Source organism: Ailuropoda melanoleuca, chromosome 13 (genome assembly GCF_002007445.2).
Source record: "Ailuropoda melanoleuca isolate Jingjing chromosome 13, ASM200744v2, whole genome shotgun sequence".
In the NCBI taxonomy this organism is placed as follows: domain Eukaryota; kingdom Metazoa; phylum Chordata; class Mammalia; order Carnivora; family Ursidae; genus Ailuropoda; species Ailuropoda melanoleuca.
The window spans coordinates 84,374,529-84,398,844 of NC_048230.1; the positions used below are offsets into that span (position 1 = coordinate 84,374,529).

Below are 24,316 nucleotides of genomic sequence, written 5' to 3' on the forward strand. Positions count from 1 at the left end.
TTAGCAAAAGACATGAGCAGACATTTCCAAAAAGAATACATATGAATGACCAAGAAGCACTTGGCAAGATACTTAACATCATTAATTTCAGGGAAATGCAGATTGAAATCACAGTGAGATACCCCTTTATATCCATTAGAATTGCTCAAATTAAAAAGGCTGACAACACCAAAGGATTGTCAAAAGTTGAACTCCCAGACTTTGCTGGGGGTACATGTAAATTGGTGTAATCACTTAGGAAAACTGCATATTAGTTCTTTATAGAGTAGAATATATCTGACCCAGCAATTTTATTCATAGTTATTTGTCCAAAGGGAATAAAAACATATAGCCATAAAAGGACTTGTACAGGTATGCAGATATATTCACAATAGCTAAAACTGCAAATACGGCACTGCCTATTTATAGATGAATGGATAAAGAAATTATGGCATTTTCAACGTGGAATATTACTTGGGAATAAAGAGGAATGAAGTACTATGGCATGCAACAACACAGATGAATCTCAAAAATGAAGTTTGAAGCTATATAACAGGCAAAACATAGCTAGGGTGATTGAAATCAGAAAAGGGGCACTCTGTGGGGTGAGAAGGGAAATTGGATGGAAAGGGTGCAAGAGAACTTTTTGGGTTGACGGAATCATTTTGCATTTTTATTGGTATCATGGTTACATGAGTATATACTCATCAAAACTGCACGTTGGAAATCTGTGCATGTGATTATATAATCATTACAGCTCATAAGTAGAATTGATGGGAACTGAAAGGCAACGTAATATGGTGGTTCAACATGCTACATGCAGGGATTGAGGTAAGACTACCTGGATTCAGATCCCGAAGGCAGGGAATTATAGTGGGCAAGGGTATGGTTGCTATATCAGACAAACCTAAGGGGTTTTTGTTGTTGTTGTTGTTGTTGTTGTTGTTGTTTTTTAAGATTATTTATTTATTTGAGAGCGAAAGAGAGAGACAGCGAGAGAGGGAACACAAGCAGGGGGAGTGGGAGAGGGAGAAGCAGGCTTCCTGTCGAGCAGGGAGTCCGATGTNTATAGTGGGCAAGGGTATGGTTGCTATATCAGACAAACCTAAGGGGTTTTTGTTGTTGTTGTTGTTGTTGTTGTTGTTGTTTTTTAAGATTATTTATTTATTTGAGAGCGAAAGAGAGAGACAGCGAGAGAGGGAACACAAGCAGGGGGAGTGGGAGAGGGAGAAGCAGGCTTCCTGTCGAGCAGGGAGTCCGATGCGGGGCTTGATCCCAGGACCCTGGGACCATGACCTGAGCTAAAGGCAGATGCTTAACGACTGAGCCACCCAGGTGTCCCCAACCTAAGGTTTTGAATCACATTGCCAATATTTTGTGAACATTGAGAGGTTACTTACGTCTTATAAGCTTCTATAAAAGGGAGACGATAAACTTAGTATCTACTGATAAGGTTGTCCTGAGTACAGTGGCTGGCGTATATAGACGCACTCAAGAAATTTAAACTGAAGTCCTTATTATTAGATAGCTCTTAAAGCCATTCTTTCATTGCTCTAATGCACTCATCAATGCCGGTATAGCATGAAGATTTTGAGAATTAGGTATCTACAAACTGCATTATACTGCAATCTAAATAATGCAGACAATATTTGACAGCATATGATCAAAGATACTAGCAAATCCTATTTTAATTATCCATTTCAAACTAAGTAACTGATTATCTCTTTGCCAAGAAAAAAAATGTTCAATTTAAAATACTTCTCTTGGGGCGCCTGGGTGGCGCAGTCGTTAAGCGTCTGCCTTCAGCTCAGGGCGTGATCCTGGCGTTCCGGGATCGAGTCCCACATCAGGCTCCTCGGCTGGGAGCCTGCTTCTTCCTCTCCCACTCCCCCTGCTTGTGTTCCCTCTCTCGCTGGCTGTCTCTCTGTCACATAAATAAATGAAATCTTTAAAAAAAATAAAAAAAATAAAATACTTCTCTTGAAGCTCTTGTAAAAAAAAATTGAACCATAAATTCGGACCTGATTGTTTTTACTAATAGTCTCATGCTCTGTTTCCCATCTCATGGTCACTTTTTGTATTTTGGTATATCTTCAGGGTGCGTGCGTGTGTGCGTGTGTGTGTGTAAATGTATCTGTATAATAAGTGTGTGTGTATCGCTTTGTAAGCAAAATTGTGACTATAGGATATATATACTCTTCTAAACCTGACATTTCACTTCGGCATCTTTCCATGTTTAGGACTATTTACATATAGATTTGGCCCATTCTCTTTAGAGCTGCATAATAGTATTGCACTGTTGGATTTTGATTTATCTAACTAGCTCTCTGAGAAATTCCAAGTTTCCACTATTATAAACAACTCTGACATTCTTAGAGTTATAGCTTTTGCACTTGTTAATTATTCCATAGAATAATTTTTTTAAAAAAGTAGAATTGCCATGTGAAAGAGTTTGAACAAAATTTATTAAGCTCTTTTTGAAATNTACATATAGAGTTGGCCCATTCTCTTTAGAGCTGCATAATAGTATTGCACTGTTGGATTTTGATTTATCTAACTAGCTCTCTGAGAAATTCCAAGTTTCCACTATTATAAACAACTCTGACATTCTTAGAGTTACAGCTTTTGCACTTGTGTTAATTATTCCATAGAATATTTTTTTAAAAAAAGTAGAATTGCCATGTGAAAGAGTTTGAACAAAATTTATTAAGCTCTTTTTGAAATAGAAAAATTGTATGTGTGAGTATGTGTATGACTGAACAGTGAAAGAATGAGCGTTGGAATGTTAAAGATTCCCTGGGTCAATTACATGGTGTTGTGGACCGTGGCAACGTATTCTAACCTCTAATATCCTGGTTTATTTTCGCATCCCAGCTTACTACTACTCTCTCCCTCTTTGTCCCTTTATCCTTCATTTAGCAATCTTGTATTTCCTTTCAGTCCAAAGGGTCCATTCAACAACAACTAAGAACCCAAGTTTTCAATTTCCGAATGTATGTGCCTATGATCTTTGAGCCTTCCTTCTGTGCACTCACGCCCGCCCCATCCAGTCGCATCAAGTTTTAATTTCCAACAGCGTTAGGTTTGTGTTTTCAAAAGGCAAGTCTCACTGTGTGGGCCAGATGTGAAGGGGAGGATGAGAGGCCAGAGGACTGATGAGACTTCAGGTTGGTGAAAGGCAGGAAGCTGTTCATTTAGTGGAGCGAGGGCAGGAGCAGCTGAAGTTCTTGGCTTAGTCACTGTCAGGTGAGTGAGGGTGGTTTTATGGGCATTTACTAAGACCCAACTACCCCTATCNTTTCCAACAGCGTTAGGTTTGTGTTTTCAAAAGGCAAGTCTCACTGTGTGGGCCAGATGTGAAGGGGAGGATGAGAGGCCAGAGGACTGATGAGACTTCAGGTTGGTGAAAGGCAGGAAGCTGTTCATTTAGTGGAGCGAGGGCAGGAGCAGCTGAAGTTCTTGGCTTAGTCACTGTCAGGTGAGTGAGGGTGGTTTTATGGGCATTTACTAAGACCCAACTACCCTTGCCTATTGACTAGTGCTCTGTCAGCCTGCAGAAACACAGCTGTGTTTGTGTCCTGGTGTTGGGGGAGGGGGAGCTCAGAAGTCTGGTTCTTTTTTAATGGCTTTAATTCTACTCTCAGTTTTGAGGTGAGTACAGATGTTTTAGAGTGCTGTTTTCACTTTCTTCGTGACCTTTTTCTTCTATAACTTGTGGTATGTTGGAGGCAATACTTACCAGCTTGGGAGACAGAAATATTAGCATTTCTTTAGCACCCTGTATTCAGTGACCTCAAGCTGATAGTTTGAAATTGGACATGGTGGGGATATTTACACAATTGATGTTGGAAAAGGCTACAAATCAGGGATTCCCCCATCCCAAGAGAAAACTGTTGTTTAATGTTTGCCAGCACACTACATGACTTGTGTAACCCTTCTACCTCTGCCCACAACACACACACGCGCACACACACACACACACACACACACACACACGAAAGCATAGTGCTTGGAGGATTGGACATCATGGGTTTTCTTCCATGAGACTACAGTGATTTTCAAGAGGAACAAATTGAGTTCCTTTTCTCTTGCTGTATCCGGTTTTGCATTTACTTGCATTTACTTCCAAAAGGACAAAAATGAGCTAACTTTTTTTTCTCTCTCCTAGTGGATGGCTGTATTCACAGAGCAGCTGGCCCCTGTTTACTGGCTGAATGTCGTAACCTGAATGGCTGTGAGACTGGACATGCAAAAATCACATGTGGCTATGACCTGCCTGCAAAATGTGAGTACAGCTCTTGTGAACACTGTTTCCAGATCAGCTGAGCATGCTTATATGGTTTTATCCCTCAAGTGTGTAACTGGAAAAGGAAATGGTAGTGGTGATATTTAATTAAATGCACTTATATTTGGATTTTGTACTTGGTAATAAAATATGTGCTCCAAATATTTCTTCAAATATATATGTATAATATGTGAGTGTAGGTGATTTTTGTTCAGGTCTTCAACAGAGTGTCTCTGAAACAGAGAAATAAAAATATGAGCAAAATGTACACTGTAGTATTTAAAGGGTTGTGGAGTGACAGCTTCTGGAAATGATGCCAATTTCTTATTCCTTGTTCAGGTTTCTTGATTGTGGATGTGTTTAGAGCAAAGGAGATCAAAGTGATGTATTGTGTTTTCAGCTGCCATGTAAAGGCTGATTGGCAATTACAGCCAAGGCATCTGTCACACTTTGCTTTCAGGAAAAGCCAATGGAATGTGGTTGTCAGTGTGAGAATGTATTTGCTCTTTGAATGTGGAATGGTCAAAATTTCCATTATATTTGAATAGAGAGAAGTATTGCATTTGATTGACCTTGTTGCCTAGTCGTTTAGCCAACTGAGTGGGGTGGCATGAAATAAAAATACTGAGAGAGGAGCTGGTTAAAGGCATGGATTTTTTAATCACATAATCTTCAGGGCTTGGCGGGTGGAGGTGAAGGGTTTCATTGCACTGTTAAGGTGTTCATTGATCTGGAAATTGGGACGCCAGTTAATTGTTTATTCTGTTCATCTGCTTCTTCTTATACTGCCTGGGTCTTAAATACATTTTATGTAAAAATGAACCAAGTTTTTGTTTTTTTGTTTTTTTTTGTAGTGGAGAAAATGTGACTAAAAAATTATAACACAATCTGTAGGATACTTGCTGAGCTCTGTATAGACAAGTTGTGTAAGAATGAATTTCCTATGGATATGTGTGAGTGGAGAGATAGTGTGTTATATTTTCAAGATTACTTTAAAGAATGTTTAAATCTGAGGTTTTGTAGTAAATGTCATATATTAAAATGATATTTTTTCTTTATACACATTATAATACTGCATTCTATATTTCTCACAGTGGGGTTCTAGTGAATGCAAGTCAGCTATATACTGTTTAGTTTTTCCTTCAATGACTTCTCACTTTTCTTTCTTTTTTAATGTTTTTACCTTGTGTGAAAGGGTCAAATCATGTGCCAAATGGCCCCTCCCTCCCACTTGAAATGTATATTTATGTCACATAGAGTCCTTTATGTACAGTGGTGTTTCAAACAGTTCTCCCTTTGAGTCAGAAAACCTGAGTATTAAAGGTGATTTCCCTTTCCAGAATTATATGTCTCTATGTTTACAAATATTGGTAATTTTTTCTTTTTAACACCATACTACCTTTGTGATATAGCTAACTGATACCACCCGAGAACAAGCAGATTATTGATTACTTTCAGACTTGTGTCTGTCCTTAAACTAAGGAATAAGGCCTAGTTTCCTACTGCTTTACTGCTTTCTTTCTTATGTATTAAAGCACAAATAAGAAATTCTTCACCTCTGAGATTTCCGAAGACGGATAACCTCCGTATCACTAAATATGACCAAATAAAATGGTGGCTTTAGTGTATGGGTGATGCCATGATGATTTTGTCTGATGTACTTGCTCCGGTCTGACATCCCTCTAAGTTGTCCAGGTTAGTTCAGGGTTATTGAGGGAGGTATGAAGATCAATGACTCCAGGACCTGCACCTGAGGAGCTTCACGATTGAATCATATCCTTGAGCTAAGGTGTGGCTTTCCTGGGCACCCCCAGGCCAACTGAGTCTTTGTGGCACAGGGACTCTAGTTAACAAAAGTCAGTCCACAAGACTTGGTACCAAATCTGTGTGAACGGAGGTAATGAGAGTCTTATACGCATTTGTGTCACTGTGCACAGTCCACAGGGCACATCCAGTAAGAAAATCATCCAGCATCATAGAAAGGCCAGACTTGGGATGGCAGTGCCACCTCATGAAAGTCACACACTAGACTACTTGTGAAGAAGTCTTGGTATTTCTCTATATTTTGAAAGATTAATGATCTTTATTAGAAACATAAAGATCAGGGAAAGCAATCAAGCAATATGGAAATGTATAATAATAGCTTACATCTGTATGCCACTTTATAGTTTTCCACAGTACTTTCACAAGCCTTTATATTTTAAATTATATTTTATAAACATTGTGTGTGTGTGTGTGTTCATTTCTCCTTTTCCTATCCCTGAAAGATGTTTTTCTTTCTCATCAATTTGGTTCATCCATTTCAGAGTCATTAACAATCCACAGATGTGCTTTTGTAGAAAGAGAATGAAAAGGAGCTCATTACATACTGTTTGGGTCATTTTCCCCCCTCCATATTTAATAATTCCATGACAGTTTGACAGCAGAAACTAGTTCTTATATGTCCTCTGTGACAGTGGGTTTATCATTATGGGGGTACTAAAGCCAGTCATCCAGCCACCATTGATAATATCTTCATGCATCAGCAATTTGTTTGGAAAACACTATTGCCTAGGTTACAGATGAACTTGGTAATTTCAAACAAGTCTTTGCTTTTTTAATGCTTGCTAAATTAATCTATTCATAAATGCTTGTATTTGAATTAATCATGTTTGTAGTCTATATTCTGTGACTCATCATAATTGGTGGAAAGATAAGCCTCAGAGATTTAGTTTATTCTTCATTGTTTGGATGTTTTGATTTCTTTTGATGTGGAATATACAATCATTCTTTTCAAAAGTAATTGTAAGAGTGGAAAGAATATTGGCTAATATTTCATTAAAGGAGATTGCTAAAGAAATGACTTAAGAAGTAGACTAAGGACTGTTTATACAGTTGGACCTTTTGGGACCTTCTATTTTACAATATTAGATTCATAATAAAATTTAGATACCTATAGAGTTTTAGAAGCTTATCAACATGTGGAACCTTTCTATTCATATTATCATCATCCCACTAAAGGGTCAAAGTCATGTGGGAGAAGTTTGTCCATCAGTCACTGTTTTAGTGTCAATATATAGCACAGTGTTTCCTGAATATGTGCTGAATTAATGTGAATGAATGAATGAGCAAATGAATAGTTTCAGAACTTGTCACCTGGAAAATAGCTTTTCAAATGTTGCTTCTACTAATTTTTTCCCTCCTCCAATGCATTCTGCCCAGTACTGGTAGATTAATATTCCCAAATCCAGAGTCCTTATGATCGTCTATAAGACTCTAAGTGATGTGGCTCTCCTGACATCTCGGGCATCATCTCCCTCTGTCCTCTTCCTTGCTCACACAGGTTGCTTTGTTGATCTGTAAGGCGTCTGCATTAGAGTTCCTTCTGCCTGGAATTCTATTCTTCTACCTGGCTTGCTCCCTCACCTACTTCAAACGCTTGCTCAAATGTAACTTCCAATATTGCCCTAACCAACCTGTTTATAGTTGCTTTTCTGCTTTATTTATAATTGCTGATTATCTGTAGTATTTAACCTTCAAATACGTGGTATCATTTATTGATTGATTTTGTTTTTTGTCTGTTTCCCCCTATGAAAATGAGGGTGGAGATTTTTTTTCTGCATCTTTGCACTTATTGCTGTGTCCATACAGGTTAGAGAAATGTTTGAAACATAATAAGGGCTCAGAATCTGTTAACTCCTCTCCTCTCAAAATCCTTGGGTGGGTGTTTCCTTAAACATAGACTTGTTAGCCTGATTACCTTTGGCCTTCCATGATTTACTGCCATATCCTGAACTAACAAGCTTTTACATGATCTGAATTGCTTACAGTCCTGTGCCTGGGCTTGGAGTCTGTATTTGGGGCCATCTAGAAAGCTCTTTGTCTCTTTCCTGTCTTCCAGACTCAACTCAAGTTTATCACTTCTCCCATAAAACAAATCTTCCTTATCAACTCAGTGAAAGGAACTTCTTTTTCCTTCAAACTCATGAATATAGCTCGTTAACACCTGAGGGCACTTTTCACTACTTTTTGTTGTTATACATACAAGTTTTCCACCTTTCTATCAGTCCGTTGTATATAATGGGTACCAGAGAAATATCTACTAGATGAATTACTTGTTAAAGGTGGAAGATTGGTTGATAATTGGTGATGGGTAAGATGTAAAAGACATTTTATGTGAATATCCCTGAGAAATGATGAAATTAGTGTTAATTATCCCTTAGGATTTTTAAATCGTATTTTAACATATATCTAATTCCAAAGTTTCTTGTTTAAGGAATTTACTTTTAATGGCACTTCTAAGGGTGAACAAATAAAAATAAAGAAACCATATCAACTTTATTTAATGATTTTTGGCATAGCTCCCATGTCTCTTCTATTTCTTGAGAATGCTCCGTTTTTAGGCTTTAAGGTTGAATAATCATGAATGATAAATGGAAAAATATTAAAATCTGTATATAAAATGGTGGGATCTGTTTCTTTTATCCTTCCATTTACTCTTTGGAAGATATCGAAGAGTAATATTAGCATCCAACTCACAGGTTTTTATTAATCATTTGAAAGGAAATAAAATTTTATTAGAATACAGCATTCGTTTGTGTATTGTCTATAGCTGCTTTCATGGGATAGCACCAAGTAGTTGCAACAGGAACTGTATGACTAGAAGGCCTGGAACATTTACTATCAGGCCTTTGCAGAAAGATTTTGCCAATTCCTGGTCTTTGGCAATCCCTATTTTTTATAAAGGAGGAAGCTGAGATTCAGAGAGGTTAAATATTTATTGAATTTTATTGAATGTATGTGATTTAGATCCCTATCGACAAAAGTGGGACTAAAATACCTGCCGTCTGTTTCTTGGGACAGCTCTTGATTCTGTTGCCTCAAAAGAACGTCACCTTGGGAGGATGATCTGAAGCCTTTTAAATCTTTCAAATGATAAGGCCACCTTAAAAAAAAAAAAATACCTTGGGAAAAAATGGTCATTTTTCTCAGTAGGGCCAGAACTGGAAAGTGAATAAGTCAAGTCTCTGAAGGGAGAGTTAATTCAAACCACTAACGTATTAGGCAATAAATCTTTATTCCTTGCTTCCTCCAGTGGGTGGTAGCTAATATGCTGAAAGGGAGCCTGTAGACCTGAGTAAATTCAGTTTCTAGAGTAGGTAACTCATAAGATGGTTCTGAGTTAGTCCTCTGCGATGTGTGACCTGATTTCAGCCATCATGAGCTCCACCAGCAGGTGTCTGATTGTGAAGGCAGTCACAATCAGAGTGGGCATGCTGTCACGAATATGACTCTGTCAGGCTTTGATGGAGATCTGAGGGCCCTCATGAGCCCCTTCCATAATTAAATGACTTATATTACGCAAAGAGAAAAGTGGCTTTTGAAGAACATAAAACCTCTTCCTTCCTGAAGAGAGACATGGGCTTGTTCCTCCTAAAACCAACTCTGATTGGTTCATTTTCCTTAAGTGCTTTAGGCATTTAATTACTATTTGAATCTATTTCTTTGTAATTACCACCCCTTTCATTTATATTAAGCAGTTTTAAACGTTTTATCTCCTTAGTGATCCTTATGATAAATGTGGAAGTGAAAAGGGCAGAAAGATTTTAAGACGCAGAGTAGTGGTTCTCAAAATGCACTGCCTGGAGCAGCAGCAGCACCTGGGGATTTGTTAGAGATGCAAATTCCTTTGCCCCATCCCAGATCTACTGAATCACACTTTGTGGTTTAACAAACTGTCTGGGTGACTGTGATGCAAGTTCAGGCGTGAGCATCATTGACCTAGACAGTGGTGGAATCCTGAGCATAACCCTTGCCTTTTGATTCCTTACCCTAGGCATGTTTTGCTACATAACATAGACATCCTTTTGGGTTGCAGATTAGGGCTTTCTTTGAAGAGAACTCAGACATGCTCTTCTTTTCCTTTGTGGCATATTCACAGTTAGTATTTGTTTACTTGTTTATTGCTTACCTTCTCAAACAGAGTAACAGTTTAAGGAGAGGGAAGTCCTTCAGGGCGCCTGGGTGGCACAGCGGTTAAGCGTCTGCCTTCGGCTCAGGGCGTGATCCCCGCGTTATGGGATCGAGCCCCACGTCGGGCTCCTCTGCTGGGAGCCTGCTTCTTCCTCTCCCACAACCCCCTGCTTGTGTTTCCTCTCTCGCTGGCTGTCTCTATCTCTGTCAAATAAATAAATAAAATCAAAAAAAAAAAAAAAAAGGAGAGGGAAGTCCTATAGTCTTGTTCGCCTCTGACATAGTATCCAGAGCCAAGCTCACAGCTTTTGATACATATTTACTGGAGGAATTAATGAAGGCATTGTCTTTGTGATACTCATAGCCGCCATTGCAGGAAACCAACCAAGAAGACACTCATGATGGGACTACGTGATTCCAGGAATCTGCAGAGCTGGTATTGCTACCATTGCAGCACCTCCGTTATCCTGTCACCAGCCACGCTGCTTGCTCAAAGACTCTAGCAGTGCAAGAAAGCATAGGGAGACAGAGTTTTATTAACTTGTCCACGTGGCACCCAGATAACCTACACTGAGATTACTTTATGTCCTCTCTCTTTTTTTACCCATTGTAATAACATAGATTCCATCTTCAAGTGACTTTGTGATGAAATAACTAAATGACTCTAATAGTAAATAGTCTAAAAATAACGACATCTTGGAATCAGCTAGTATTTACACTGTTGTATTACTAGCTGAGCGTAGAATAAGCGCCGTGCTTGGCTTGCATTATTTGAGATCTTAGCAGGCCTTCAGAGGACACCATCTATACCTTCTTTTGCCTATGTGATCAATAGGAAATAACAGTGTAAATCAATTCTGGGTAATAATGTAAATGGGCTCTCAAGGCAATTCCTGCTGTGAAATAAGTAGTTAGCTGTGACACTGGCATTAACCGCAGTGGGGGTAATCAGCCTTTGGATGTGTTTAATCAGAGTTATCAGCTAAGATTAAAAAGAGAGCCACTGTTTTGCAGGGATAGTCATTTTCAGGATTTAAAAGATGAGTATTTGAAGGTGTTCTCATAAATTAAAGCCATCAGAATTGCTTTGAGTAATTTGGGATGCTTTGAGGTCAGGCACAACCAAACAGGAAAGGTTAATCTCAGAGCCAAAGTAGTTAATGTGCAGGAATTGCAGAATACATTTATTGAAATAAATGGTGAATGCTGAGTTAAATGAAGATTCCCCCCATTGCTAAGATGTTCTTTGAGCTATTACTAACCTATATGACTTGATTAAAAAGTGGGCAACACCTAACAGTTTGCAAGTTTTTAAATTATCTTTGCAATTATTTATCAAGCCCAAATACTAAATATTAGACTACATTATGGCCTAATTAGAAGGGCTTCCAATTGAAAATATTTATGAAACCAAGTTCTTCCCTATAGAATTAAAGATTGATTCTGGGTCAAGAACACTAAGCGTCAGGGTAGAAAGTCTGAAGAGGGGTCTTGAATCCAGGATATTCTAATTGTTTGGTAAAGTCCCTTAACCTCTGAGCCTAGGTTTCTTCATCCATAATTATCTGGGGTAGTCATATCTACCTTAGGTGAATTTGTTAAGATGCAGAACCACTTTTTATCAGGGTAAGGCAGAATATAGGCATATGACTCTATTATTACTTGTAAAATACGTAGCATACTTCATGTACTTATTCAGTCAGTGTTTACTAAGTACCTACTCTGACTAGAGTGCTCTTCTGGAATGTAGAAAACTCTAGTGAAAAAGCTAAGGTTCAAGTACTCTTAGATCTTAGGTTATTAGCAGAGAAGCGGATAATAAACACATTCATGTAAGAGCAAAGCACCTGAGATCGTGGTAAGGAATGTGAGGAAAATAAAGAATGGCAACAGAGTGGAGGGAAAGGGCTTCTTTTCCCATGGTGGTCAGGGAACACCACCCCTCTGAGATGATAGTGGAGCTGAGAGCCGTAAGCTATCTAGGAGAAATTTATTGCTGGCAAAATGAAAGCACTTTACTATAGGGTTAAAAAAATTCACCTTGCCTGATATCTAAGACAAGATAGCTCCTGACTTTTTCAACTGTTCTTCCTTGGTATGGATGTTATATTTCAGTTCTGACATATGTACAATTTTAATTCTAGTCTACTTTTTAGAGCTAATAGAAGTAATGCTGCTGCAGCAGCTGCTGGAGTTGACAGGGATTTTAATGATTATCTTATCTGACCTCCTAATTTTACAGTTAAGGAAGCCGAGGCCCAGAAAGATTATTTTATTTTTTATTTTTTATTTACTGTGTGATAAGGGACAGAGCCAAGACTAGAGTCTGAATATCCTGACTCACAGTATAGTGCTCTGTCTGCTGAAACATACTGTCCCTCTTAGTCTCTTAGATAATACTAACTCTCCAGGAGGAATGTTGTGATAATTTAATCAACTATTAAGTGAGGTGATGTGCATGAACATGCCTTTAGTACTGATTTCTTATTTTATATGGCACTTTATTAATAGGCATTTTACATGAGGTATGTATTCATGACATCATGAGGTCTACTAGTAATGTTTATGACAATAATCCATCTGAACATATGTGTCAGTGAGTGGTGTTTGAGAAAATATGGAAGTCACAGATAGGAATTACGAAAGAATAGTCCTATACCATCCTCAAGACTCAGACATTTGCTCCTGCTTCCTTCCAGTATCTTGTTCTCAGAGGAAAGGGAAGGTCTTCAAAAGTCATTTTGAGAAACTTTAGATGAGAACTTTATTGGTTTTAAAGATACATCCACTAGGTCTTTGGTATTTCACCCCCCTGGAGTGGGAGAGTTTAATTCCCCTCCCCTTGTATGTGCCCTGAACTTAATGACTCCTTTCTAGTGAATAGAATATATCAGAATAGTGGGAATTACTGAGATTAAGTTACAAAAGACTATGGCTTCCATCTTTAACTCTCATTCTTTCTCAAATCACTCTATTTCCTAGGGCTGCCATAACAAAATACCACAAATTTGATGTCTTAAAACAGCACTTTATTCTCTCATGGTTCTGGCAGCCAGAGGTCTGAAAGCAATTTCTTGGCAGGTCTATGGGACTCCTTCTGGGGACTCCAGGGGGAAGTCCATCCTTGCCTCTTCCAGGTTCTGGTGGCTTCTGGTATTCCTTGACTTATAGCAACATAACTCCAATCTTTGCCTCTATTTTCACATGGCCATCTTCCCTATTCTCTTTTTTCTTCTCCTATGAGGACACTTGTCATTAGGCCTACTCTATTCCAGAATGATCTCAAGGTCTTGAGATCCTTAACTTAATTATATCCACAAAGACCCCTTTTCCAAATAGGCTCACATTCAGATTCTGGGGCTTAGGTCATGGAGATTTCTTTTTGGAGTCACCATTCAATCCACTACATACTGTCTCTGGGTGAAGTCAGCTTCCATGTTACGAAGCAGCTCTGAGGACAAGAATACCTGCTACCATGTTGTGAGAGAACTCAAACAGCCTCTGAAGAGACTCCTAAGGCAAGAACTGAGGTCTGCCTGTAACAATGGGAGTAAACTTGGAAGGGGATCTGAGATCTGCCAACAGTCATTAAAGTGAGCTTGGGAGCACATCCTCTAGACCCAGTGGAGCTTTCTGATATTCACAGCCCCCATGGAGTTTGACTGCAACAGCATGAAAGACACAGAGCCAAAACCACCTGGTGAAGCCACTCTCAAATTCCTGTCCTGAAAGACCTGTGTGATAACAAATATTTATGATTTTAAGTTTGGGGTATTTGTTACATGGCAATAGGTAACTAATACAGCAACTATGGCCACGAAGTTCATTTAAGAGGTAGGGAGCCCACTCACAGAATGGTTGGTGTCTATTTTCTTAGCACATGATCTCCCAGCCTGAGAGACAGGTGAGGTAACATGCGAGGTGAAAGCAAAAAGATTTTGGGGTAACGTGACAATCAGTGATCTTAAAATGAAAAATGCGACCATACTCCGTACCATGCCTCTGCCATAGGCAGTATACTGGATTGGAAAACTGTTATGAATAGAAACTTGTCATTTTTATATTAAATATTTATATTTTAAACTTAGTGTATGTCAAATACATATATATCTATAAAGATAGATAGGTAAATAAACAGATTTATAGATTAGAGGCAAAGAGAACCCAAATTCAGCTTAGTAAAGAAGCATTGGGAGAAAAGCAACACAAACCCAAGCACACAATTGGGTATTGATATTTACCTGATATTCCTTAAGTGCCTTTAGTCTTTGCACTTGTTACTCACATGCTTTTTATTGTTGGGAATTGCCGTTTTCATTCTGAGGGGAAAAATTAATTCAGCCTTTATCCTGTGTGGAAGCTGCAAGCTAAGTGGAGCAGGGGTAGCTTCCTATTTACGTTTGTGGCAGTGCCCTTCTAAATCTGTTTGCTCTGCCAGGTGGTGTGTTTCCCATTAGCTCCTTCGTTTGTCAGAACCACCTAGACTTTGCTCCATTTCTAATCACATGCTATTTGTGAAATCCCTATAATTTCCTAAGGCCTTCTGAAGCTTTCCTTTTCCTACCTGTGACATTTCGAAGAGAGATTTATTCCTCCTCTATGTTTATTCTGCTTAGAGAAGATCACCAGAGACAACCTTAACTGTATTTTTGCAAATTTTCTTTCAAATTGTGTCTGTATTGTATTTAGAGTGCAGTTACCCATTTGAAAGTTGGCGAAGTGCAAGGGGCTGTCTTAGAAATTCCTTCCATTTTCAGACACCGAGATCTTGCTTTTTTACTTCATGGCACATGATGCCAAACTTGTCTTTCCTTATGTGGCCAGATGACTGTGTTCCCGTTGTAACGTCACTCCTATACCTGGGTGTGTCAGATGCATACACTTGAGTGTGTCATTTCTCACGTACTCCATTTAGAAGTATATTCTCATTATGCTGAGCTCAGGTTTTCTTCTGCATTATAAGGTTTTGTGAGAATGGAATTCAGGGATTTTTTTTTTCTTTTTTTCAGTCTGTGGAGCTGTTGGGAAAGCATTCTGGAAGAGTTTGGGTTTGTGGGTGGCTTGATGGAACTGGGGTGGAGAGTCTGACAGGATCCCCCAGGAACTCCCAGAAGGCAGAGGAAAGATAACTGCTGTGCTGGGCAGCCTGGCAGGACTGGGCCCTCCACCTCCATGCATCTGTGACATATCTTACCTATTGTTTTAAAATTAAGAAAAGTCATTTTGGTTTAACGTCCTCTTAATAATATCTGTAGCCCAAGTAGTTGAGTGGATGCCAAGAATAATGAGAGATTGAGGAACACATGGGTGGCTCAGTCAGTTAAGCGTCCGCCTTCAGCTCAGGTCATGATCCCAGGGTCCCAGGATCAAGCCCCACATAGACTCCCTGCTCAACGGGGAGCCTGCTTCTCCCTCTACTGCTCCCTCTGCTTGTACTCTCACCCCCCTCTCTCTGTCAGATGAATAAATAAATAAATTCTTAAAAAAAAAAGAATAATGAGAGATTGAGAAACCGCACATCAAAGTGTATCCATCAAAAATGGTCAGGGCTCTGTTTGTAGAATATTATACAATTGTGAGATCGATTCATATAGCTGTCCACATAGAGGGAGGTGAAGTTTAGATAACCTCACATCATAAAAGAGTTAATATTTCAAACATTTCCTTACCTTTTCTGTTGTCTTTAAAGCAGTGTTTCTCCATATACCAAATTAACTGGTTGTCATGGGCACCAAACCTGTTACTTTAAACACAATGTCACACTCCAGGCAACGTTCTATTGTTTATGCCTATTGTGAGATTAACCATCATATGGCATTTTTTTTTCCGTCTTATTTTCATTTTTCTTTTACCACTCCATTCAGAAATGATGGGATCAATATCTCAAAGCCTGTATGTGAGATGTTTCTATTTATTATTCACTGTGGTATAACAGCAACTTTTTATTCATCGCTATCCTTGAGGACGTACATTTGGCGACGATGGAGCTTTTGGTAAGAGTCTCACAATTACAACAAAGCTGGAAAGATATCTGGAAATCACTCTTTTTGCAACTGAGCCAGTGTCTCTCATTAAGGACTAGGCAAGACTTTTTATCCTGTTAAGATTGTATACTTTGCCTTTAATTGTCTGTCTCTGCACACAGTAGGTGGTGATAAGTGTTGCATTCATTCAGAAAACACTGACTGGTTCCTAAGATATGTGCCAGGTGCTTTGCTTATCTTTTAGAAAAGGAGGATGTACAAAACAGATAGGTACCTCACCCTCCTGGAACTGAGTTGAGTTGAGCTGAAATGATTCAAGTGACTTGCTCAGGATCACACAGATACTTAAGTTATAAAACCTTGCCAAGAATCCAGATTGTCAGATTCTCTGTCTATGGTCCTTTATTTTTTTCCCCATGGGGGATCTAATAATGAGAAGATATAATGGTGATGACCTTCTTGCCTTATGTTTTCTTGGGGTTTTCTTAGGTAGTGACCAGTGGAAATGGTCAGTGGATTCTGATACATTTGTACCTGGGATGGGGAGGAGAGGCATTGTCCAGTATAGTTAATATCTAGTAAAAAAATAAATGTCTGTTTTAGTGTTACTCCTGTACTTGGGTATGTCATATGCTCAAGGCCTCTCCCAGGCTAGTGTAGAAAATTGTTCTGGAAATCATTATTGTAGCCTGGCATCAGGGCACAAGACTTTCTTGACTGGGATCTCGTATAGCATTTGCCTGACATTTTCAATGATACATATTCTTTCCCCCCCCTCAGGTTTTTATTTAAATTCTAGTTAGTTAACATGCAGTGCATGTCAACTAGTTTCAGGTATAGAATTTAGTGATTCAGCACTTAATGTACAACACCCGGCGTTCATCACAACTAGTGCCCTCCTTTCTCCCCATCAATGGTACATTTTTTTTTTCTTTTTTTTTTTTAAAGATTTTATTTATTTATTCAACAGAGATAGAGACAGCCAGCGAGAGAGGGAACACAAGCAGGGGGAGTGGGAGAGGAAGAAGCAGGCTCATAGCGGAGGAGCCCGATGTGGCTCGATCCCATAACGCCGGGATCACGCCCTGAGCCGAAGGCAGATGCTTAACCGCTGTGCCACCCAGGCGCCCCAATGGTACATTTTCTAATGACATATAGAGCACATCCGTGTAGTCTCTTTGAGTTTTATGTTCCACATTATTTAAGGATAAGACAGACAGTGATTTGTAAACATTCATTTCAGTAATTATGCATGATCTGATATCCATATGTTTTTAGGAAGAATGTGTGAATCTCTGGGTCCAAAATCAGAATGTCAAAACGTGCATTGTTATACAATACGGAAATGGAAACCAATTAAACATAGATTAATTCATTACTTATGGTTTTATTCTGTTTATCTTCCTTAGCTGCACCTTTTAAAAATAAGATTGACACATATCTATCAGCATCTGTACCAAGTTATATTTCCCAGACATAAAATACATGGGTGGAGTTCTGGTGGAATCTTTGTCTTATTGTCTGATGTTATGGCCTCTTGACTGTTTTTTTCCTTTTGCTCTGGTTTTTTTTGTTTGTTTGTTTGTTTGTTTGTTTTGTTTTGCTTTGTTCTTTTTCTTAGTGCTTTGTAACTTCCTCAAATTTTTGTTAAGCTATTTGATTGATTGACTTGTGGCATAATCCATTTTGAAGATAGAATTTGGAACTTCCTGAGTCAGACTCACTTGACTAGAAATATTTGAGCGGGTATCCTTCCTGTCTGGAACTTTCTTTCCATTGATGGTCATATCCCATAAAATGGTTAAGAACATGGACTTTGAAGTCCCAACATTCTGGGCTCAAATTCAGGCTCTGGAAATGGTCAAATGAGACCTCTTTGTACTTCTGTGTTGCCAAGTAGGGGTAAGAATAGCTCCACCCTCACAGAAATGTTAATGATAATGAGTTAAAGTTAGTGCAGCCTTGGGAGCACTGCCTGCCTCTGAGTAAATGCTGTAGAAGGTTAGCTGTTTTTTTAGTAAGGTCATTCCAACCATCTTACCTAAAATGTCATTCCATCACTCTCTATTCCCTTGCTCTGTTTTAGCTGCCATCTGAGATTATTTTGTGTATTTATTGATTATTTGTTAAGTGCTTGTCTCCTCTACTAGAATGTAATCTTCATGAAAGAAGGGACTTTGTTCATTTCTGTATCTTCAGATCCTAGAAAGGTATTCAAGACCATTTGTGAATGAATAGATATATATGCACAGGAAACTTTAATTATGTACAATTATTAGCAGAGTGACTGGCAGAACAAGCCTAAGAGTACATTTAGTTTCATGCTCTCTTCATTGGCTCTTCTAGTAAATAAATCAGCTAACAATTATGAAAAGCCAGGAAAATAGCACCAATGTATGAGAAGGTCAAGAACATATTTGACACTTGATACATCTACCAAGAATGTTTTAGGTGTGTTGCACATCTTTTTCCGATTTTTCAGAGCTCTGTAGTTTAAGTAGTAGTGTCAGGACGAAATAAAGCAGAGGAAAAGGTTTGAAGAACTTTAATGGCCTGGGAACCATGTCCTTCCTGGCTTGCCTAACTAAAACCCAAGTGGGTGGATAGTGAGGTCCTTTCCCATTGATTTAGAGGCTGTATTCAAAGATGATTTCTAAGCTCAACTTATTGTTAAAGCTCATTAAAATAAAGTGATAATTTTATGGGTTTGAAATATGTTAGGACTGATTTTCTGATTGGGACCACTAGCCCCAGTGCTTACAACTTACATGGTAAATGTGTTAAAAGGGGAAATATTGATGTGCATTTCCTCTGTGTTCAAACTATTCAGACTTTATGGGAAATAATAAAGCTTTACAGCTTGTCCTTCACAAATAGGATGCAAGGGACTTGCAGCAACAGGAGAAATCTATTTATTATTTTGTGTCAGAGTGATTGGGGCCATCTTCTGCTTTATGGACCCCCAGAGCTAATTGTTGCTTGGGGTAGAGAAGAAAATAGTATGATAGTTAGTGCTTAGAGAATATTAATTTGCCATAAATAGAATTTCCTTTTATTACAAGGAAGGTAATTATCTGACCACTAGGCAGTATAGCAGCATTTCATTGTTAACCCCAATATTGACAGATGGAGTGAAGGCACAACCCACCACATCTGGCCTTTAGGACTTCTGACATAAAAGGCTTAAAAATATAGTTACAGTTTCCTGCTGAGGCATCCTCTCTGATTCCAGCATTTGTAGCTGCTTCCGTGGTCCTGAAACCATGGCATCAGGTAGGGGGAAAAAAAAAAGTCATAGTAGTGCCCTGCATGCCTTGGCAAGAATTACATAGTCATAGACATTCTCCTCTACCGCCTTTTCCCCAGATCCATCTGAAAAACAGAAGAATATCTAGTGGGGCCCCTCCTTCCGCCCCACTCATATTGAACGTAAGCATATATTTATTTGTGAAGGCATTTAAGTCAGCCCTTCATGCCTTTCTAGCTCCCTATTTTAGATAGCCAATGCTTCAATTGCCCATTCCAATTAGTTACTAAAACAATTACTCTGGGAAAGATATTTCTCTTCTCATTCTTGGATTTTATAGTCTGCAAAGGGTGATCCTTGGTCTGAAGAAATGTGACTCAGTGGTCCGAATTGATACATTGCCTATTGGTTCCAGTTCTTTTATAGTGCTCTGAGTGTTTGCATCTACCACTGGGTAAGCAAAACTCAGTCTTGAGTTAGTGCCTACTTCTGTCAAGACCCATTTGTAATCCCCAAGGGCTACCTGCATCAGTCTCACTTACCAGATATGTTCAGGGGCTTCCCCTAGGGAATCTGCCATATAGCCTGCAGTCTCGTCTCTTTTGTTGGCAGACAGAACAATTCTTATTGGCATTTTGTGCCTCAGAGGGTGAAGCAATATGTCTAAATTCAGCCCATCTCTGCATTGCTGCAGGTACCCCTATATTCACTCATTTCGTGGAGCCAAGTGGACACCATAAGCAAGTGTACAGGGATATCTGCTTGTCAATTCCAATCACTCTCTGAATCTGGAAGGGGGTTCTTCTGAAGAACTCCCCCAGATTTCCATAGAGATTTCCACAGGGAAGTGACCCATATTGGCATCTCTTTAATAGGCCAGGTTTCCATTGCCCTCCTGCCTGACCATATGGCCCCGCCATTGGCTATAGGGCATTAGTTGGTAAAAAAAAAAAAAGGGGGGGGGGCTTTTTATCATAAAGCAGCACCAAACTGATTTGTTTTTACCTTCTTAGAGTGGTTGCCTTCCAAACAGAATATTGTCCATTCACCTTGGAACTGCTGTCCACACATTAAGCGGCTCTTTATAGGGCGCTGTCCAAGTGATGAGAGGATTTGGCAGCTTCTCCTGCAGTTCTGAAGCTAATCCTAGGGGAAAGGAAGCTCCCTGCTCATGAGTATCTTCCCCTTGCATTCTCCCTGTAGCATGTTCCTGTATAAACCATTTCTATTTTATTAGGGAACTCTTCCGGGCACTGCCCTCCCCATTAGCGTATTTCTCTAACATTATCCAACACATTATGTGTATTTCCAGCTTCAAGATTATTTTATGTCCTTCAGTCATAGAGGTAATTTCAATTAATGTCTAATAGCAAGCTAGTAATTTTCCCTCAAAGGGAGATTCTGTAGTCCAGAGTCCCATATCTGTCTCCAGAAGGGGTTCTCTAGCTTTTGCCATAAACTCCGGTCCACACTCCACATTGGGATACTTTATAGAGAATTTGTCCTTATCAGCACTCTATTTCTAATTTACACCATGTGGGTCTGGGCAATCTTAGCCGTTCCCATTTAATAGGTCTGATTAATACTGCTTGAAGAACAGATTTATATACCTTCTCTTTTATAATACTAGGTTGGAGAAAACAGTCCCTAGACAGATACAGTGTCCATCCCCATAATACATTCATATAATAGACATGTAGCCACTTTATATGAAGCCTGTTCAAATGTACCAGTTCTGCTCTTAACAGCCAGCTTAATCCCATCAACCCTTACATTTCTAACTGTAGCCTCCACTAGGATTTCATGAATAGGTTTTTGCTTTACATACGAGGTATGGGGAGTGCTCCCCAGCTAGAATTATATCCATTCCCATAAAACAATCAGGTCAAGATAGAACCTCTTCACATAAAGCCTGTTTAAATATTCCAACTTTCATAATCCTATCCTTTTTATTTTTATATTCTCTAAATCTAATTGTAGTCTACTTCCAGGCTTAACCAGTGAGTTTTGGTACCACAGTTCTCGTGGCTTTCCTATCTGGGGATTCCCATAACTTCTCTTCACCTCTGACCATTTTAACCACTCATAAATATAAGGCCTTGGGTCCCCACTAAAAAGTTGAGATAGGGGACCTTACCTTGTTTTGTCAATCTTTATCTTGACGAATCTGCTTGACTGCTGCCCCATGCCAATCCAGGTCTGATTTTTTATTGTAATCTTTTCCTTCTGGCTTTTAAAATTCCTCTAAATTAGAATATATAGACTCATTTGGGGCATTTTAATGTTGGAGGACCTGCAGGGAGCCCCTTCGGTCTACCCAGTCTTTAATAGTACTTTATTAAGACCTTTGATTCAAACTCATCAATGTGCATGTTATTCATCCCTTTTCTTAATAACCATTTGAAGAGGGATGCCTAGGTGGCTTAGTTGGTTAAGCATCTGCCTTTGGCTTAGGTCATAATCCCAGGGTCCTGGGATCAAGTCCTGCATTGGGCTCCTTGCTCAGCCGGGAGCCTGCTTCTCCCTCTGCCTGACACTCCCCCTGCTTGTGCTCTCTCTCTCTTTCTCTCTCTGACAAATAAATAAATAAAATCTTAAAAAAAAAAAAAATGACCGTCTAAAGATTTCCACCCTGCCAGGATTCCACTCTTGAATTTCCCCTTTCTTTTTCTTTTGTTTCACCACTATCAACATTTACTATATTTACACCATTTCTTAACCATTTTAGAAATTTCCCCCATGCTAGGAGAAGTCCCTTGACTCTTCCCTCTGCCTCTCTGCATTCTCTTGTTGATTAATCTAGTATTTTTATTAGCATCTGTAAGACCCATGAGGAGAAGCTGAGACGCAAATTTGATAAGGCTTCTCAGACTGTTGCTTGCTATTATAGCAGTAAGTGGATGTCCATGCAAAAGAGCCCCCTTTAACTGTAGACTTTACCATGACTGGATAATGGGGATATTCAGTGGGTGGATAACCCAATTTTCATAAAACCAGTCCCACATGGCTTGTATATGACACATATAAACTGTTTCATCTGGAATGTTCCACGTGACATTTATAGGGGGAGTTGGACAGTCCCACTTCTCAGACTCAACAGATCTTACAGTAGATTTCATGCAATATACCATGGTGGCTGTTACCTTGGGCATAACTCATTGTGTATCTGGATCATATGTAGCCATCTGTGACTGTTCTACATTGAGCTGTGAGTCCTGTACCAACTTAAACATGTTCTTCTAACCTGCAGCATTCAAAACCAAAGGCCGTGCCCCTCAATTACTCGGTTTCACAATCTATTTTAGTAAAGATTCTTCAGGAAGCTGATGACATAGATACACAAAATAAGATAGCTCCTTTACAGAATACATGCTGGTTTCAGTAGTTGCTTGGTTTTGTCATCTTCCCGCCACCCCATGCCAACATCGACTATCTTCTCAGTAACCGCAGGTACTTTCCGTAGTCCTGGGATAATTTTTCCCTTTGTAGGCAACTTTGAGGCTAGCAGCTTTCTCACCACCGACCAGCTAAAAATTGAGGGTTCCATGACCCTTTCCTCAGGTTTGATAATTTGCTAGAATAGCTCACAGAACTCAGGGACATACTTTACCTACTATTACTGGTTCATTGTAAAGTATACAATTCAGAAACAGTCAAACGGAGGAAATGCAGAGGGCAAGATATGGGGTGCGTGGAGCTTCCCGGTACCCAGTGTGGTCAGCCTGGATGTGTTCTAAGGTCTGTTGTTTAGAGCTTCATTGTGTAGGCATGGTTGACTAAATCACTGGCCACTGGTGATTAACTTGATCTCCAACCCCTCTTGCCTCCTTGGAGTTCAGAGGGTGGGTCTGAATGTTTTAACCCACTAATCACATGGTACCTCTGGTGACCAATCCTCCCATCGTGAACCTATTTAAACATCACCTCATTAGTTATAAACTCAGGTATGGTTAAAAGGGGTTTGTTATGAACAATAGATGTTTCTTCACCCACATCACTAGGAAATTCCAGGGGTTTTAGAAGCTCAGTGTCAGGAACCAGAAACAAAGACCAAATATATATAAATAAATATAATAGTCATCAGTCTCACAACCTAACTATATTTATGCAAAAATATGGTTAAATATACATGCTAATCATATGTATCCTCATACCTATATGAAAACTATTTTCTTTCTCAGAAGGATCCAGTTTTACCACAGAACTTTAAGTCTGGAAATTAAGGGTTAACTTGTTCTTGCATTAAAAGCACATTATGGATATTTTTTTGAGAGATGAGATTTAACCATGATTTTTGTGTGTGGGATATATACTCATATACTATAGTTTGAGGAAAAGTTATTTTTAGCATCTTATATTCATGTAAAGATCCTAGGTGCTATTTTTAAGCAAAGTGTCATATAGTATTCAATTACAAGATATTATTTACTTAGTTTCATAGAACTATTTCAAAAATTTAAATAATAGAACCTTTAGATCTTAAGTATCTAGCATAAGGCAAAACAAAAGTTCCATTTGTAAAGCTAAATATCACTCAACTATTCAGTTATTCTTGGATGTAGATGGGTAAGCTTGTTCTTTTACAGTTAGACCATATGGCATTCATTTATTTTTCTGTGATAGATGTGCCAGATAGCCAAAACCTTTGCTTAGTACCTTAGGGGGAAGGGAATCTGTGACATGTGTACTTATTTTATTCCATTCTCTCCACATTGTACAGAATACATTTAAATCAGGCAACTAAATTGCTTACAGTAGTAAAATACATTTCCCTCAGTGAATGTTGGTACTTTTTGATGCATGCTGATTTGGGTTCTGACACAGTCATAATCTACATACCAAACATACGCATTTAGCTTTCAAAACAGA

General features: G+C 39.0%; 1 protein-coding gene across 2 annotated transcripts in view; it reads left to right on the plus strand.

Annotated features, from left to right (window-relative positions):
- MACROD2 (mono-ADP ribosylhydrolase 2) overlaps positions 1–24,316 on the plus strand; it is a 1,910,609-nt gene that overhangs the window by 639,583 nt on the left and 1,246,710 nt on the right. For both annotated transcript variants that reach the window (XM_034641514.1, XM_034641515.1), the window contains exon 5: positions 4,148–4,264. In XM_034641514.1, the coding sequence (XP_034497405.1) occupies positions 4,148–4,264 (117 nt within the window). The remainder of the gene's footprint in view (positions 1–4,147; positions 4,265–24,316) is intronic.